Raw genomic sequence first — 15,936 nt, 5'->3', positions numbered from 1 at the left:
TTTTTTTTTTTTTTTTTTTTTTTTTTAACAATTGTATATGAAACATGATATTTGAACTGTAGTTAACTCGAATGTTATTATTAGGATCCGAGGTGGCAAGTAGGGAATGTGTACACTCCAGCAGATGCCATAGCACAAGGAATAAAGAGTGTCTCGCTTAATGACACTAGAAGACTTGGAAGAATCATTGCCAACTGGTTTGATCGTCTTGCTCAGTAATTTTAGCGTCGAGGTTTGATGAATACTCATGCATCTTAATTAATGTTCGGTGATCCATTTGCTCAATGCACAAAATCTTGTATATAGTATATACTGTCAAAATTCTATGTTAATTGGGAGACAGGTAGATCATTTGATCAATATAAATAGTTTGCCAGAAGACGAACTTTTAAGCATTCATCAAAACCAATTAAATACACAGCCTTTATAAGCTTCATTCTGCCCTGCCAACAATACAACCTGCCATTTCGGATTATGACATTTTGTTCGAAGCAATTGTTGATAAAAGGTCAGCCTATGCCTAGTATTGTTGTATGGAATGGTGATGCTATTATCTACATTATAACTATCGGACCGCACTATGGTGAATTTTCAGGCGACTTACTTCTGCAGACTTCTCTGCTGAGACACCACCCGCGCCTTCTACTTGGCGTTGCAGTGATCAAACCTCTCATTGAACTCACTGAATCGAGATCCAAATCAGAAGCGTTGGTGCGACAAGAGAAAGAAGCACGCCCATCGACTTTGTTCATCTGATCAATGAGCGAGTGCCTGACACGGTGACTACCAGGTGCAGGACTCCCCGGGATTCTTAACCCGGGAAGATGGCATGCTGCTGCTGGGGAATTTGGATTGCTCAAAATGTCCTCTTGCAAAATTTCTCCGATTCGGGTAAGTATGGTAAATGCCAGGTTCCCAAGAACCCGAGAGTATGCTTCTAGTACTGCATGCCCGATATCCTGAGGAAATAAGTGAAGAGTCAGCAACGGTCCAGATCTCTTTGAGGATCTTTCGTGTATTATAAACTTGATAGTTGATACTCACCTTGCCATATTGGATCTTCATCATGTCAAGGAATGTGTGTGGGAGGTTTGGGTATCGGGTTTTAATCTTCTGCAGAAGAGCTTCAGCATGATTCAACGAAAGATCAATCCTATCGAGCTCAAATGTTGGATCTTTAATGAAAGACCAAGACGTTCGAATAGGAGACTTGTTGTCTTCTGCTTGTTCAGCTAATTTTTCTTTCCACACGAGAACCGCTGCTTCCAATCTGTTTATGGTCTCCAGGGCGCTGTGCTCGGATCTCAGGTTCAGAGCATCAATCATGTCATCAAACGAAGCCGATTCCACACTCAAAACCTTGTACAGATCCTCCCCGAGGTTCACCTTAGCAGACTGTAGTAACGAAAGCAACAAGTTAAGCCAAGAAGCTACGCTAAATGCCAGGTAAAGTCGAGCAGAGGTTACTTGCCTTAGGAAGCGCGTCCTTGATGAGCGCGGGAACAGGCATTTCGTGCAAGACGTTTTCATTGATAGCTTTAGCGGCTTTGAATATTTGATTCACCAATTTACCGCAATCCATCAGTTTCTTTCTTTCAGCATCACACAGCCCGGTCATTGGCACCTGAGGCGAAGGCAGCCACCATCTTTTGCTCTGTCCCGCACTCCTACTTCTCCCTTCGGCTCGGCTTCCAACTTCAGAGTACCAAAACTCGGTCTCAACCATTGAATCGAGGGTTTCCTATCAGTCGAGGATACGAGGTAAAACTGTTGTCAATTTGGCCAGCACAAGGTAAAATAGTCATATACTCATATCTGTTTTTATATAGTAAACAGACCACTTACAATAAGCATAGTATCCAGTTTCTGAAGAGCTGGCAGATTCATCTGAATGTCGGGCCGAGCTTTTGGTGTCATTATCTGCTCCAATATCGTTAGAAACTTAGTGAGTTAGTGTTGCTTCATTTCTTGTGATCTATAGATAGATTATAAGTCGGGAATACCTCAAAAGTGGAGCCGTTATTGCCATTCTGTGTAGCGGGGACCAACTCAACCATATAGTTTGTAGGGGATAGAAACCACTCCATTTCTTGATGCCATTTCCTCTTCTTCTCCTCTGAAAGTGGTTCCAATTTCCATAGCTCACCAAAAACAGATGCTGTCGAAAGTCGAAAGATTTAGTCACATTTTAAGAATGAAAAAGATGGCTTCGCGTTTTTTCCCCCTTACCCTAGAGCTCTCTAACATGGTTTATAGATACAAAGGTCGACTATCTGACTTTACAGTTACATTAGTAGTTCGTTTACCAACTGTCCCAAACTACTGTTGGGTTTTTGCCCGAGATTTTTGGTCTTTAATTAGTGTATAAGCGAGGCTACCTGAAAGACTTGATATGGCATTTGACAATGCGAGTGCAGTCGAAAGCCCATTGCTGCCTCCTGTCATGTCCTCCCCGAGCAACAACTTCGAGAATTTCACTCTCATGGCTTCCATATCTGAATACTCGAAGCTCTGTGAAGCTGCCTTCTCCTTGACACAGAAATGTTGAGGGCTCGCGGAGAATTCCCACGTTTCAGGTCCATGGCTGTCCTTCTTCACTGTCGTCGTCCTCTGAGACGAGAGCGACGACATGAAAGCAGTGTTGCTAGACGTGCTGCTCGAATCATCATCGAACAAGGAGTCTGTAACGCTTTTGTCACATCGGCTGGTGGAGCTTTCATTGTCATAGGACTGGCTTTGCTTGATGCAGCTCTCAAGCCCATCATAAGTTGTAACTGAAAAAACATCATTTAGAACCACATGTTGCATTAAATAAATGTCATTATAATGTTAAAGAATGAAAATGTTTCTTGTCAAATGTTTTACTCAAAAAACCCATAGCACCAAGCATACTAAAACAACCAAAGTAAGCAGAAACAAAAACGCCCTTAAAAGAGTCCCCTCCTAAATGGGACCTAATCGAGACTTGATAGGATCAGTCTTATCCTACGGGATACAAATAATATGGTCAAAGCTTCAAAGTTTTTAACTTTACCAACCATGCACCCTATTACAAATCTCGCTCAAACACAAAACTAGAAAGATGTTCGATTCACCACACCATCAAGCACATATTGAAGTAAAAGCGAAACTTATTTGAACCAATATGAGTAGTCAATGTCAAACGCGTTACAATTTAAGGAGGCTGTACTCGATACATAAAGGAACGAGAAGGCGGGAAATAAGCCAACCACATGAGGATTCTGCACAATAGATATATCTAAACAGGAAATCGAAAGCATTCAAAATATGAGTCCCAAAGACAGTAAATTCTCAGGCCCCATTACCTATTCAATGCTTTCATGGAATAGTGCTGATGCTTTTAATACAGAAAATACTATAGGGAGGTCCACCATATTTATCACCCATCAAAATCCATTCAAAACCTGACTAAGATCACAACGTAGGATTTACCCAGTATACAACTATACACCCTCGAATAATGAATGCAGATTTCCATCGTCACTCAACTAAGGCATAATCACATTATTATGTTACTAATTAACTTATAGCTTAGCTTAACAAAAACAAGTACTTTCCATAATTCCACCCCCAGAAGTATAATTAGGTTCAGAAGTAGATTTGAACTCATTACACTGCATATACATACAGCTTTGCAGGCCTGAAAAATGCCTTACAGCTTCTGGGTCCCACCAAAGATTCCTCACCATGTAGGAAAAGGAATCATTTAACACTCCCAGTTTCAACAGATTGTTTCTTTGTATTTGGTTACTGTTAGATCTATAGACTTTTCAAACTGCCTAACATATCAAGATTCTACCGACATCTTGCTCATAAAGTCAGAAAAACGAGAAGAAAACAGACTCAGAAGACTGGAAGTTAAACTTGTATCTATTATATTACTGGCCTAAATATCGTTTTCTTGACATTTCTTTAAGCGAGATCCAGAAAACGCGTGGATTCACATTTTCAGTAGCAACGACAGTGATCAAGAACGAGCCATGTAGAGATCGCTAGTCCACTTTTTACCTTTCACATTAGGAAATATCGAATCATATATCACCTAGTAGTTATCGGGATCTGCTAGACATGAAATAAAAGCTCATGGACAATGGGGTAGATGTTAGTACACTGCAAACATGTTTACAAGGACATGTACATTGCTGCCTCCATTGACAAATACTTAAATGTGAACAGATCAAATAGGGCATGGTTATTTTAAAAAAAAAAAAAAAAAAAAACAGAACAACTTGTGGTGAGTAGCTAAGTCAGAACATTAAATTCAATTTGCTATCAAACTTTTCTGCAATTTTGGGGTATGGACACACCCTCATCCTCAGGTCAGGAAACATATAAATTTAACCCCACCATTTAACTCCTCTACCAAGACTCTAGGACAGAGGGTAGCTCGTGGAGTCCCGCAATTTACCTCCTCTGCCAAAAGGCAAGGCAACAAAACTCTCGAGATTAGAATCCAATGCTTATTTTATTTTATTTATTTTTTGAGTGACGAGGAAAACTCGCAACCACTTCCTGAAGATGTGCACTAGGTAAACCCCACCCTAACCGGCAAATAACCACAACCAAAAGGCAAGCTAAGGTGTGGCAAAAACTCTCGAGATTAGAGTCCAATGCTTTAAAAAAAAATAAATTTGAGTGACGAGGGAAACCTACAACCACTATCTAAAGGTATGCACCATGTAAACCTTGTCTTATGACTCTAGCCACCAAAGGACGACAAGGAAAACCAGCCTAGGTTGTCCTAGCTGACTGGCTCAAACTAAAAAGCCAATAGGCAGCTCTAGCTGGAGTCGAACTTGTAACTTTATGATTAGTCAACAGTCTGACCAACTTGGCTAGAATTGCTCTTATTAGGGTCTAATTCTTCCTTAAAGGATCTAAGTTTTATCCTAATTTACCTCCTCTAACAAGACTACGGAGTGGTGGGGGCCCTCAGGGCAGGGTTCAATCATACTTGGGAACCAGATTAGTTCAAATCACATTCTAACATAGACCAGGCCTGTACACCCTCACATTTTATCCACTGTATTACAGCTAATCCATGTGCTAGTTCTTACTACAGACAAACAAACATGCATAAAAAATGCACTCAAAAGTCAATTAGTCCCAGTACAAATGCACACCATATATGACCCACAACATCCTTAACAATGAAACCACTGCAGATTAAGGAGTAATTTAAGGAGATTTCACTATGCACACCCAAAAATAATAGGAAAAAATAACACTTTTTTTAGAAAGCTTACTCTTTTGTTCATCAAAGTCAAAACTTATCTCTCTTTCTCTTGTACAACAGGCCAGTCTGCTTCTCAGGAGTGTCATCCCTCCTCGTGAATAACAGATTCCTGCAAATACCCTTTCACAAGAAAAATATAAAAACAAGAAAATTAAGTTGCAAGCTATAAGCTTAAAATAAGATATCATATAAAATTCTTGAAAATGTATTTTCTAAGTGGGACAATTTAAGCTTAATAATAATGATAAAAATAAAAGATTAAGACAACCCAAAACCTAAACGGAGTTAGATTTCAAGATCCCATAAATTAAGAACAGTGGTCCCAAAGACCCAAACTGGGTTACTCAACATTAGGGATCCGAATTGACTCAGAGTGGTATTAAATATTAAAAAAACAAGAATAAAATAAGGATCTGAGTTTCCCACTTTCTGCTCTATAGAGACTCAAAAACTGTTCAAAATCTTTTTACCATTATTAAAGCTCGGAAAGTGAAAAAGAAAAAGTGGTAAAAAGGTGAACTTTATGATAGTTCTGAAAGATGGACACTTGTACAGTGAGATTTTGGGAGGGAAAAGAAAAGAAACTGGAAAGAAATGCAGAAAAATTAAGAAAAGTAAAAAAAAAAAAAAAAAGGAATTTTTTTCTTAAAGAAAAGGAAATACTTTAAATGCTTGATATGATCAGAATTTCACTATCTCACACCCAAAGAAGCCATCTTTTTTTGTCTGTCACATTAGATTTACCAAAATATGGCTTTTGCTTAGAGCATTCAAAGCTGATTACTGTTTTCCTTTAAAAGAAGTGGTTGTTGATGGGGAAATAATGTGGCTTTCATTCATATCTTAGCTTCTACTTTTATCTCATAATGCCAATGCTTCTTACCTCAGAAACTAAAACCAAAATTTTTTTAAAATGCTAAAAGGGGCTGAAGAATGTGATTGCTAATTGCAGACGAACCAAAAACAAAACAAAAAAAAAATTAAAACAAAAAAAAAAAAATTAAAAAGAGAATCTGGGTGTAAAGCAGAGAAAAAAAAAGCTGGTGTCAATGTGATTTGACTGATTTCTTTCATGAAAACTGAACAACAAATGAAACCCACCAAGGATAGAAACCGAGAATTCAAATGAAGAAAAGCTAAGAGCAGAGTTACCCTTCTAGAGAAGTGTAAAAAAAAAAAAAAAAAAAAAAAAAAATAAAAAACAAAAACTAGATGCTTTGCAGATCTTTTATAGTATAATTGTGTTAGACCTACGTGCTATATACTATATAGTGTATACCACTCGTGTACACGACCCCTTCGCATGGGCTAAAAGACATTTTTTCTTAGTAGGGTTTGCACATGCGAAAGAGAATTCCAATATTACAAAACAAATGTTTNAAAAAAAAAAAAAAAAAAAAAAAAAACTGAAAATCAGAAAATGGTGACTGAGAGAAGAAGCTAGCTATCACAGACTCACAGACCTGGGTGATGATGAGAAAATGGAGTTAATTCAAGAACCTTCAAAATGGGACAACGAAAAAGGTCACCAATTCACCATCAGCTCAAACAAAAACGTCGATTTCTAGAGAGAGAGAGGGAGGGATTGGGCTGTGGCCTGTGGGTGCGGAATGTGAGTGTGAAAATGAAACGAATGAAGGACAGAGATATAAAGGGGAGTGAAAAGTATTTGCAAAAAAAAATTAAAAAAAAAAAAGTGAAAAGCTGAAAAGTGAAAAATGGGTGTTTGATTTGAAACCAAGATTTAACCAACCTATGAGTATAGCGTAGCAGAATGAAGTGACAGAAGATTTTGAAGGGCAAGAATGCAGGGTTTGGGGATGGTGGGTAGAGCACTATAGTGTTGGGTTGCGTGAGAGCGGCTATGAGGAGTGACTTGTGGAGTTAGTTGTGTGCTTGAATTGGCTTTTTATATGTAATTCATGCATTTAATCTACCTTCTTTAATGTTAAATTTTAACTATAAGATTAAGATAATTGCTAAGTAGACTGTTACTGTAATATTCAACGGATTGATTTTTTATTTCAGTTCATATATAATAGTTTGTAAATTATATAGGAAATGTAAATCACACTAAAGAGATTCTGTGCGACGAGCACAACTAAAAGAGCCTTGACAATATTCAAATTTGTGATATTTTGGTAATATTGCAAGATAATCTTATTTCCATCCTTTGCTGTGATATATGATCTACTTTTTGTATATGTGAATATTGTGTGTGTTGGGGGGGGGGGGGGGGGGTTTTNGGGGGGGGGGGGGGGGGTATTTTTATAATATTGTGTGTTATCTTGTGCTTTGTAGGATTAGATATACATAAAGAAAGAGTATAATTTGTAAAGCATAATGTACAATTTGGTAAAGTACATGACATTGTAAAATTTTCAAACATTTCAATTTTTATATATAATGAAAAATGTTAACGGTTAAGTATATTTTCGATAGTATTAATCAAGTAACGTGTCTCACATTAATTGTACGTGAAATAAAATACTCCGTATTTTGTGAAAAGGAACGAAAAAAGTTGACCACCTTTAAATCAAAGACAACTGATACATCGGGTAGAGAGTAAAATTGAATTCAGTAATATTTTACTGTTATATAGATTATATTAACTTAATGGAAATAGTATTATATGTTGATTTTTAAATTTAAGAGTGGACCATCTTTAAATTAAAGACAATAAATACATAGTAAAATTGAATTCATACAATATATACTACATTGTTATATAGATACCATAGTATTAACTCCTTGGAGATATGATTGTATGTCTATGAGACATCTTGTCATTCAATGTTTCAATTAATCAAATTTAAATATTTCATTGATTTTTAGAGAAAGAAAATATTCATGGGCATAAATGAATATTAATGAGGAGAGAGAAAATAAATTCATATTCATTTCAATTAATGACTTTTTTATTGCTCGGAAAAATAGTTTGATTGTGATGTACATTTGGCTTTAGTCAAGTAAGTTTGAAAAAAATAAATAAATTATCAGTCATGTTATATTCGTTTATCACAATTATCTTTTGATTACCCTTAAAAAAATTCTTTTGATATTTGGATTATTTTTATATTTAAAAAATTAGAGATATATAATTTTTAAAAATATATTTTATGTTAGAAAGTGCATTCACCTAAAGTACACCCAAAATAATATGAGTATAGAAATATACAAATAACATGAGAAGCATCATTAAAAGTAAAATTAAGTTGACTAAAATTCATTAGTTTGAGGTGGTTGGCAAGTAGATTGTTAAGAAAATTGTAAGGTTTCAAGATATACTCTTGTATGTCTGTGAGATAAAATTATTTCACACGGGTGAAAATATTGGGTGCTATAATATTTTTTTTTAAAGAATTGACAGAACATTGAATGCTTTAAAACATGAAAAATTAAAGCTCATAGTTAGGTGGTAACTCCCACTTAGAGTTCAACTTAAAATATTGTAATTATTAAAATAAATGTTTTTAAAGTAAAAATTATATATTTGTGTGTGTGGAAAATAATTTTTTTTAAAGTAAAAATTATATATTTGTGTGTGTGGAAAATAATTTTTTAAAGTAAAAATTATATATGTGTGTGTGTGGAAAAGTTGTTATTGCCCAACAAAATGCCAAAAACTGATAAAGAAAATGGAGCACAAGAACTCAATCACGGAGTCAAGACAAAATTTGTTACTATCGAACAAAATTCCATCCAACATTAATTTTTGCCATTCTGTGTTTCTCTGTAACGGCTTTGACTCTGAAGAACAATTCAACATTCAACATTACCCAAATCTTGTGTTAGATAGTGATATATTCCCATATTATATTTTGAAGAAAAATTTATGATATTTCATTTAATGGTATTCTGAGCATATTTTGTAAATGAGCCTGTCTCACAAGATATTCGAAGTTCGGTTAACACTTCAGTGTAATTTGTGAATTATTATATGTCACTCAAAAAAACTATACAAAATATTTCACTTTGTTTATATTATTGTTAAAACAATAAATAATACAATTTTAGTAATCATATGGCATTGTTTTTATGATATTATAATTTTTTTAGAACTTCTTTATCATATAAATTATAGTGCATATTTCAAAAGTGTGATTTTCAAAATGTTTAAATTCTTAGTCTAATAGTCTTAGTATGTTTAAATATATATATCATTTTCCTATACAAAATGTTTTACAGTCTTGGGACAAAGAGGCTCCTTGCGGTGGAATAATGATATCAAAGTAAAAGGCAGATATTATGAGAGTAGTCATTAAAAGGTACAATTTAATTAAAAGTTTGTAATCACAAGTCAAGATTAGACCATAAATAGTAAATACGCATTTGAGATCTTGCGGTTAAATAACAACAATTTTTAATTTTAAAATTTAAATGTTATAGTTCGGTAGCTAGGTGGATATAGCATGATTTTTATATCTGAAGGGTCACGAATTCGCAAAGAATTTTTCTAATGCAATTTACTTCTTAGGTGTGATTTGTGGCCTACAAGTTTGATTCTCAACTCCTTTTAATGTGCAAAATAATGCAAAAACTTCTACAAAATTGCGTGATACGAATTTCAAGTATATAAATATTTTTACCGAAAATGTATTACCCTTTTCATGCGTCAAACATGTAGTAAATTTTTACTAAAAATTATTACTCGTTCATTTTTAAAAAAATGAAATATATTAATGAAAATGTAATATTTGTTGACTTTTTTAGCCACATGTACTATTCGGGGACGTGTAAATGTGTAATACCATGAAATTAACTATATAACAAGATAAATCACACTACGAAAATTTTGTGAGACAAGCTCAATCGAGAGATAATTAGAGTATTGATAATAATTGAATTTCTAACTTTTTGATACGAGAATCATATTCTAGTCACTTGCGATCAGCTAAATCATGCATATAAAAGTGTCTTTTCGATGCTAATATTGCGGAGGCAGGATGTGCCTAATGATTTCTTAATCTAATTTTAAAAGAGATGTTCAGTCGTGGGTGCATGGTACTTTAATCTTTAATAAGTATTTATTTACTAATTATTATTGTAATTAATTTATAAGTGATTTGTATTGAAGCATATTAATATTGACATATTTTTTCACATAATTATGCCGTAGGTGAGCAGGGTGCGTTAATTATATAGTTGGGTAAGTTTTTGAATTAAAAGTAATTAAGGGCAAAATTAGCATTTCTGGTAAATGCATGAAAAAATTTAAAAACTACACGATATGTGAATAAAACAACTTTTATTGTATAACTCCATCAATAATACGTAGTAATATATTTAATTTTATTATTCAATATTATAAAGTTTATCTCCTTTTGTAAATTAAACTTCATTGTTGAGGAGATTTTGTACAAAAAAGATAAGACATATTCTACTCGAATCCCTATGAGAGTCAAGGACTCATTTTTGGGCAAGTAATAATTGCGAATATTGGATACTCAAATTAATATTCAATATTGTCTCAAAAAATATGATTAAATAACTTTTCTTGTTAGCCGACCAGTCTAATTAAGGAGCAAAGTGCTGGTCAGATTGATTTTTCTATATAAGAGGGGTTCGAACTCCCAACCTTTCTTCTTAAGAGATGAGACCACTCACACCAACCAAATTGATTTATATGATTAAATAATTAGTGCATGATTTTTATATTAAAATATCACAATTTTGATTATTAACACTTTTTTGGTCAAGTATGTTGCACATTATCTTTTTTAATGCAATATGATGTAAATGTGAACTACTATACATGAGTGAAATTTATGAGTTTCTCTTATTACACACAAAAAAATAATATTCAAAATTTTTATTTGAATTATGGTCTCATTTCAAGTCATGATTAAGTGAAAATTTATAGTTATATACGTAGATAAGATTATTCTTCATAATTCCTAAACAAAAGAATAATTAACAAGAACTAAATTCTCTTTATAGCATATATAGGAACACAATATATTGTAACGTCACATAACCTTTGGAGAAATTGAGTTAGCTAATGAGTTAAGGAATACTAAAAATAAACTCCATCAATATTTGGCTTGTTATTATGACATTTTAGCTTAATTTGGCTTTAAGACATGATATAAAAGTCATGCTTTTATCACTTTCAAGTTCTATTGTTTAAACTCGAATACAATAATTAGCAAGTATTGAACAAGATTTGTGACCAACTTTTATAATTCCGATTGAACAAAAATATTGAAAGTATTTAGATTTGTCTTGATTCGACAACATTATTGAATTGGTAAAAGTTTTAGGAGTCGTTTACTTCATTTTTCTGTTTTTTCACAATTTTCCATTTCTCCAGTTTTCGATTTTTCCTTCTCCATTCCTCCAGTTTTCCATTTCTTCAGTTTTTCAATTTTCCTTCTCCATTTGTTCAATTTTTTCATTTCTTTAGTTTTAATACATAGTTTGATTACAAAACAAAATACTCAAAACTTCATTAAATACAATCATCCCATATAACATTTGTATATTTATACAACAAAGATAATAATAATAATAATAATAATAATAATAATAATAATAATAATAATAATAATAATAATTACAACAACAACAACAACAACAATAATAAAGATAATAATAGTAATAAAAATAGCAGCAGCAGCAGCAGCAACAACAACAACAACAACAACAACAACAACAACAATAATAATAATAATAGGATCAGTGGGCAGCACAAGAATAAGAAAAGGAAAAAAAATGATTTAGCTGAAGAAGACCGCGCCTAACAGGATGCGTTGTTCACCCGTGCTTTTTTCATTTTTCCAAACTAAATGGAAAAGTTCATTTTGGCTCTCTCCAAAACTCTATATAAATGGAAGAATGGAGATAGAAAGTTATTTTAGAGAACTGATTTTAGTAAACAAGTTTTCCATTTTCCATTCTTCCACTTCTCCAATTTTTTTATTTTTTTTTTTGAAAAATCCTTCATTTTTTCAAGTTGCTAAACGACCTTTTACTATTTTGAATAATAGATTTCTGAGATTAACCAAATTAGCATATAAATTGGAAGACCTAAATGGGGAAACCGTTAATGAGTTATAACTAAGATGACTAGATCAAGAAAGAGACATTTAAACATTTAGGTTAGAGGATTAAATTGTATGGAAAGTGAATGTTAATTTTTTTTTTCTTTTATTTCAGTGACCTGAAAAATTCATACCTAGTTACTACATACTTGAGAGTTGAGAATGTGTACTGAATCTTGTCTTGTGATCTTAACCAGTAAAAGGTTACTTCGCCGCTTTTACGAAGAAATAAATTTGTAATTTTGTGGTTACTAAGTCAATAACCTGATTATACTGGCTAGGGTTGCAGTTACCGGCCATAAGGAACAAAAAGACATGGAAAGGATTGACGAAGACATTTTACCTATGCTGGCTGCAAAACCAAAACCCATCGTTGTCAATGGGAATGAGCCACGTAGGCGACATAGGCGCCGAGGTTAAAGGGATGAAGTGTCGTCTCATCGTACTGTCGGGTGTGGGAGCGTTTGACGGCCATGATCGCTACCGCCACTACTAGTGCGCCACCGCTGTGCTGTCATGTTGTGTTGCTGTGAACAAGCGAAGCAGCTAACAGATTTTGGAATTTTTATAGCACAGTGAGTGTTGTCTCTTTCTTCACTTTAATCTTCTCCACCTTTTCATTGTTTTTATCTACCAAACAATAATAAGAAATTTCTTCTCTGATCTGCACCCTTTTCTCTTTTTTCCATTCATTTTGTGTTGTGTAGTGCATATATATATATATATATATGTTTACATTTTTGTTTTTTATTTTTTAATTTGTGGATAACCCAGGTATTCTTTGCCCCCGTACCAAGTTCATGAAGAGATAAATTAAGCAAATCTAGTTTTTGGATTCAATACTAAATTGTTGGGAAAACATTTAAAGATAAAGGCTTTTGTTAAGGTTTTGTCTTTATTTGTTGTTTCACATTGGTTGCTTAACTCACTTTTGCCTTGCTTATAAAGCTCAATACTTCTTAGAAGCCTTTGAAGAGTTATGGAGAGGGAATAAAGAGAAACCATGTGCATGCTGCTGAAGTTTGCGTGGTGTGGCAGTTTAACAAATCATGTACGTGTCCGAATTCCTCTTCTCTATAATCACGACTTTCGCTCCATTTTTTTTGTGACTTTTGTCACCCATCGAAAGCATACGATTACCATAGTCGTAAAATGCTTTTAAGGTAGTGTTATTAATAACACGTCACATAACTTTCATTACCTTTCTTTCATTCATACACAAAGCTAGCCCACAGTAAAACGTACGTTCTTGTACAACATTGTTCATCCTCCTTTCAAACTGCTTCTGCAACTTACACGACTCAACATAAGGATAGAATTCATAAAAATCTCACCCTGCCGCTAGACATTATTAGTCTTACGTGAAACTTTTTATCTACTAGAGTGCTATACCAATGTACTAGAAGCACAAAATTAAATTTCACCCTCATTTTGTAATTATATTGGTTTATGTAGATGACTCAATTATTGGCATAGTTAGATTTAATTGTTTAGTTTTTTATGTAGTGGTGTGAAAATTTTACCCTGACATTGATGGAGATCAAGAGATATTAGTGTCTATCGAGTTTGGTTAAACACTTTATTTTTATCTTCTTAATTTTATATATTCTCAACTTGACTATCACAACTAAACTTGGCTGCGATGATATGCCATTGCCTTTGGTCACGACTCACAAAGTAATTAAATTAATTTTTTTTAGCTGGTGGTTGATCGATATATGGTAAATAATTTGTATTTTTTTCTTTTATATTTAACAACCAATATTTTGAATCATCTACTATTACATTTTTAATGCATTTTCACCTACTAATTAACATCAATTAAAATTAGATCAGACTTGCCTATTCAAATTTAAAATAGTCCATTTTTTTTGTGTAATAGTTAAAATGTGGGATTCTAATAGTTAGGAGTTAGATCACATGTTGTGCAATTATATAATTTTAAAAGACAATTGAACAGACATACACTAGATTCAAGAAATTCCAAGAAAACAATATTATATGCACAGCAAAAAGGTGATGTAGAAATGCACCACGTTGTGTCTCCATTGTTTTGGAACTTCTTTGTAGTATGTCGAAGGTTGTGTGTTTGTGTCCATACGACCAATGGGGTGGGGGAGGAGGGGATAAAATTATTAGTGCTCCATAAAATAACAAAAGAGCCCCCATTTGTGGCCATGTTTTTTTTTTTTTTTTTTTTTTCCTAAAAAGATTTAAACAAGAGACCGTTAAGTTATTCTGATTTATTTTTATTTTTTTAAAATCATTTTGTTAAATTAAGGAGTGGGAAATTTTGCTTAGGCAAAAATTGAATTTTATAAAATTGAGTACTCGTAGTATTTATATCATCTCATAAGATTATATTTCAATAAAAGACATGGTGATAGTGTAAATGGTACCGGGGTCAAAGCTACGCTACAAATTGAATACGTATATGATGAACAAGTAAAAGAGGGCATTCGGTTGGTCGATCGGTCTACCGGGTGACAACGGACCGATGCTATGTTGTATTGCAAGTAACGAGTGATTATAATGTAGAGTAAATTACAAATGGTGTGGTGTTACAAAATACTGAATATGACAAGTGATCAAGGGGAGGGTCCGCCTATCTATACTAAGTAAGTTGGCTATGCATTTAATGCTTCCATATGCAAGTGGCTTGAAGTGGTGCGCTCTTGGTGGCTTGGTCAAATGGTCGCCCCGCAGCTACGTGTAGGTTGACTGTCCGAGGTGACATAGCCGTTATTCCTACAAGTGGTCAGCCACCCCACCTAAAAATGCAAGTGGGCTTCCTTTACTTGTAGTGTAAGCTAAACCTCCAAACTTGCGAAGTGCATCGCACTGTAAGCCGATTGGGTGATCTCAGGTGGTGCTCCGTTGGGATGATTCCACAGGTGATCCGAAAACATCTTCACTTATCACGAGGCCGGCCTATTAATACAGACTGTACAATTGGTCACAAGTGATTTAGTTCCGTCGCGCCGGTGGTTATAGCTGACCGGCCGAGTGATCTGACGAATAGTCCTTATGTGTATTTACCCATCACATGGAATATATAGTTTCAATTATTAATAAAATGGACTACTTAAATTAATAATAAAGAAAATGTCTATGTTAATTGGAACATGTCTATGTTAATTGGATAGTAACTTACTTTGATACTTCTAGTGTGGGTTAACATGCTTATGAAAATTTCCTAATGATTAAAATCGATTAATTTTTGTGATATTGTAGGCATGCAATTTTCGTTGTTTCTACTTTAATTTCTAGTATATTTTTGTTCCATTATATCAAAAATAAAATCAAATAGAAGTTTGTTTTATAGGTACGTAAATCGAGCCAAATATCATGGTTCAATGACTCAATCCAAATTGATCACACAGAACATGGACCCAAATAAGAACAATGAGTGTCTTCATAAAACATCAGGCCCAAATTTGACACAAGTAAATAATTGAAAAAAAACAAAATACAGTACTTGGTGATCAATTATGTATCAGGCTAGGTGAAAAAAAATAATTGTCACTTTATCCATTTTTCTCTGTAGTTATCTTCAAATCGACGATTTTAATAGGCCAGGCCACTTAGGAATTCATCATATTCAACAAAAAATAAAAAAATAAAAAATCATATTAC

At 33.7% G+C, this 15,936-nt stretch overlaps 2 protein-coding genes across 5 annotated transcripts in view; one reads left to right on the top strand and one right to left on the bottom strand.

Moving 5' to 3' along the window:
- The window catches only part of LOC116027220, a 6,004-nt gene extending 4,206 nt beyond the window's left edge, over positions 1-1,798 (top strand). The window contains exons 9-10 of the mRNA XM_031268707.1: positions 85-1,446; positions 1,600-1,798. Of these exons, the coding sequence (XP_031124567.1) occupies positions 85-219 (135 nt within the window). The 3' untranslated portion in view covers positions 220-1,446; positions 1,600-1,798. The remainder of the gene's footprint in view (positions 1-84; positions 1,447-1,599) is intronic.
- On the bottom strand, positions 352-7,100 carry LOC116027219 (rop guanine nucleotide exchange factor 14). Of its 4 annotated transcripts, none has more exons than XM_031268704.1 (8): positions 7,011-7,100; positions 5,268-5,377; positions 2,379-2,774; positions 2,004-2,158; positions 1,846-1,920; positions 1,472-1,741; positions 1,045-1,395; positions 352-959 (listed from the first exon to the last, which is right to left on the bottom strand). In XM_031268704.1, exons 2-8 carry the CDS (start codon positions 5,341-5,343, stop codon positions 579-581), a joined length of 1,704 nt encoding a protein of 567 aa, XP_031124564.1. In that variant the 5' UTR covers positions 5,344-5,377; positions 7,011-7,100; the 3' UTR covers positions 352-578. The 4 variants fall into 4 exon arrangements, with proteins under 4 accessions (XP_031124564.1, XP_031124566.1, XP_031124563.1 ...); XM_031268706.1 differs by having other exon boundaries at positions 5,268-5,366; positions 7,011-7,029; XM_031268703.1 differs by lacking the exon at positions 7,011-7,100 and adding an exon at positions 6,721-6,878.
- Between the last annotated feature and the right edge of the window lie 8,836 nt (positions 7,101-15,936).

This window comes from Ipomoea triloba, chromosome 8, assembly GCF_003576645.1.
Source record: "Ipomoea triloba cultivar NCNSP0323 chromosome 8, ASM357664v1".
Classification (NCBI taxonomy): domain Eukaryota; kingdom Viridiplantae; phylum Streptophyta; class Magnoliopsida; order Solanales; family Convolvulaceae; genus Ipomoea; species Ipomoea triloba.
Note: the sequence above shows the minus strand (reverse complement) of the source record. Positions and strands in the feature narration are given on the sequence as shown.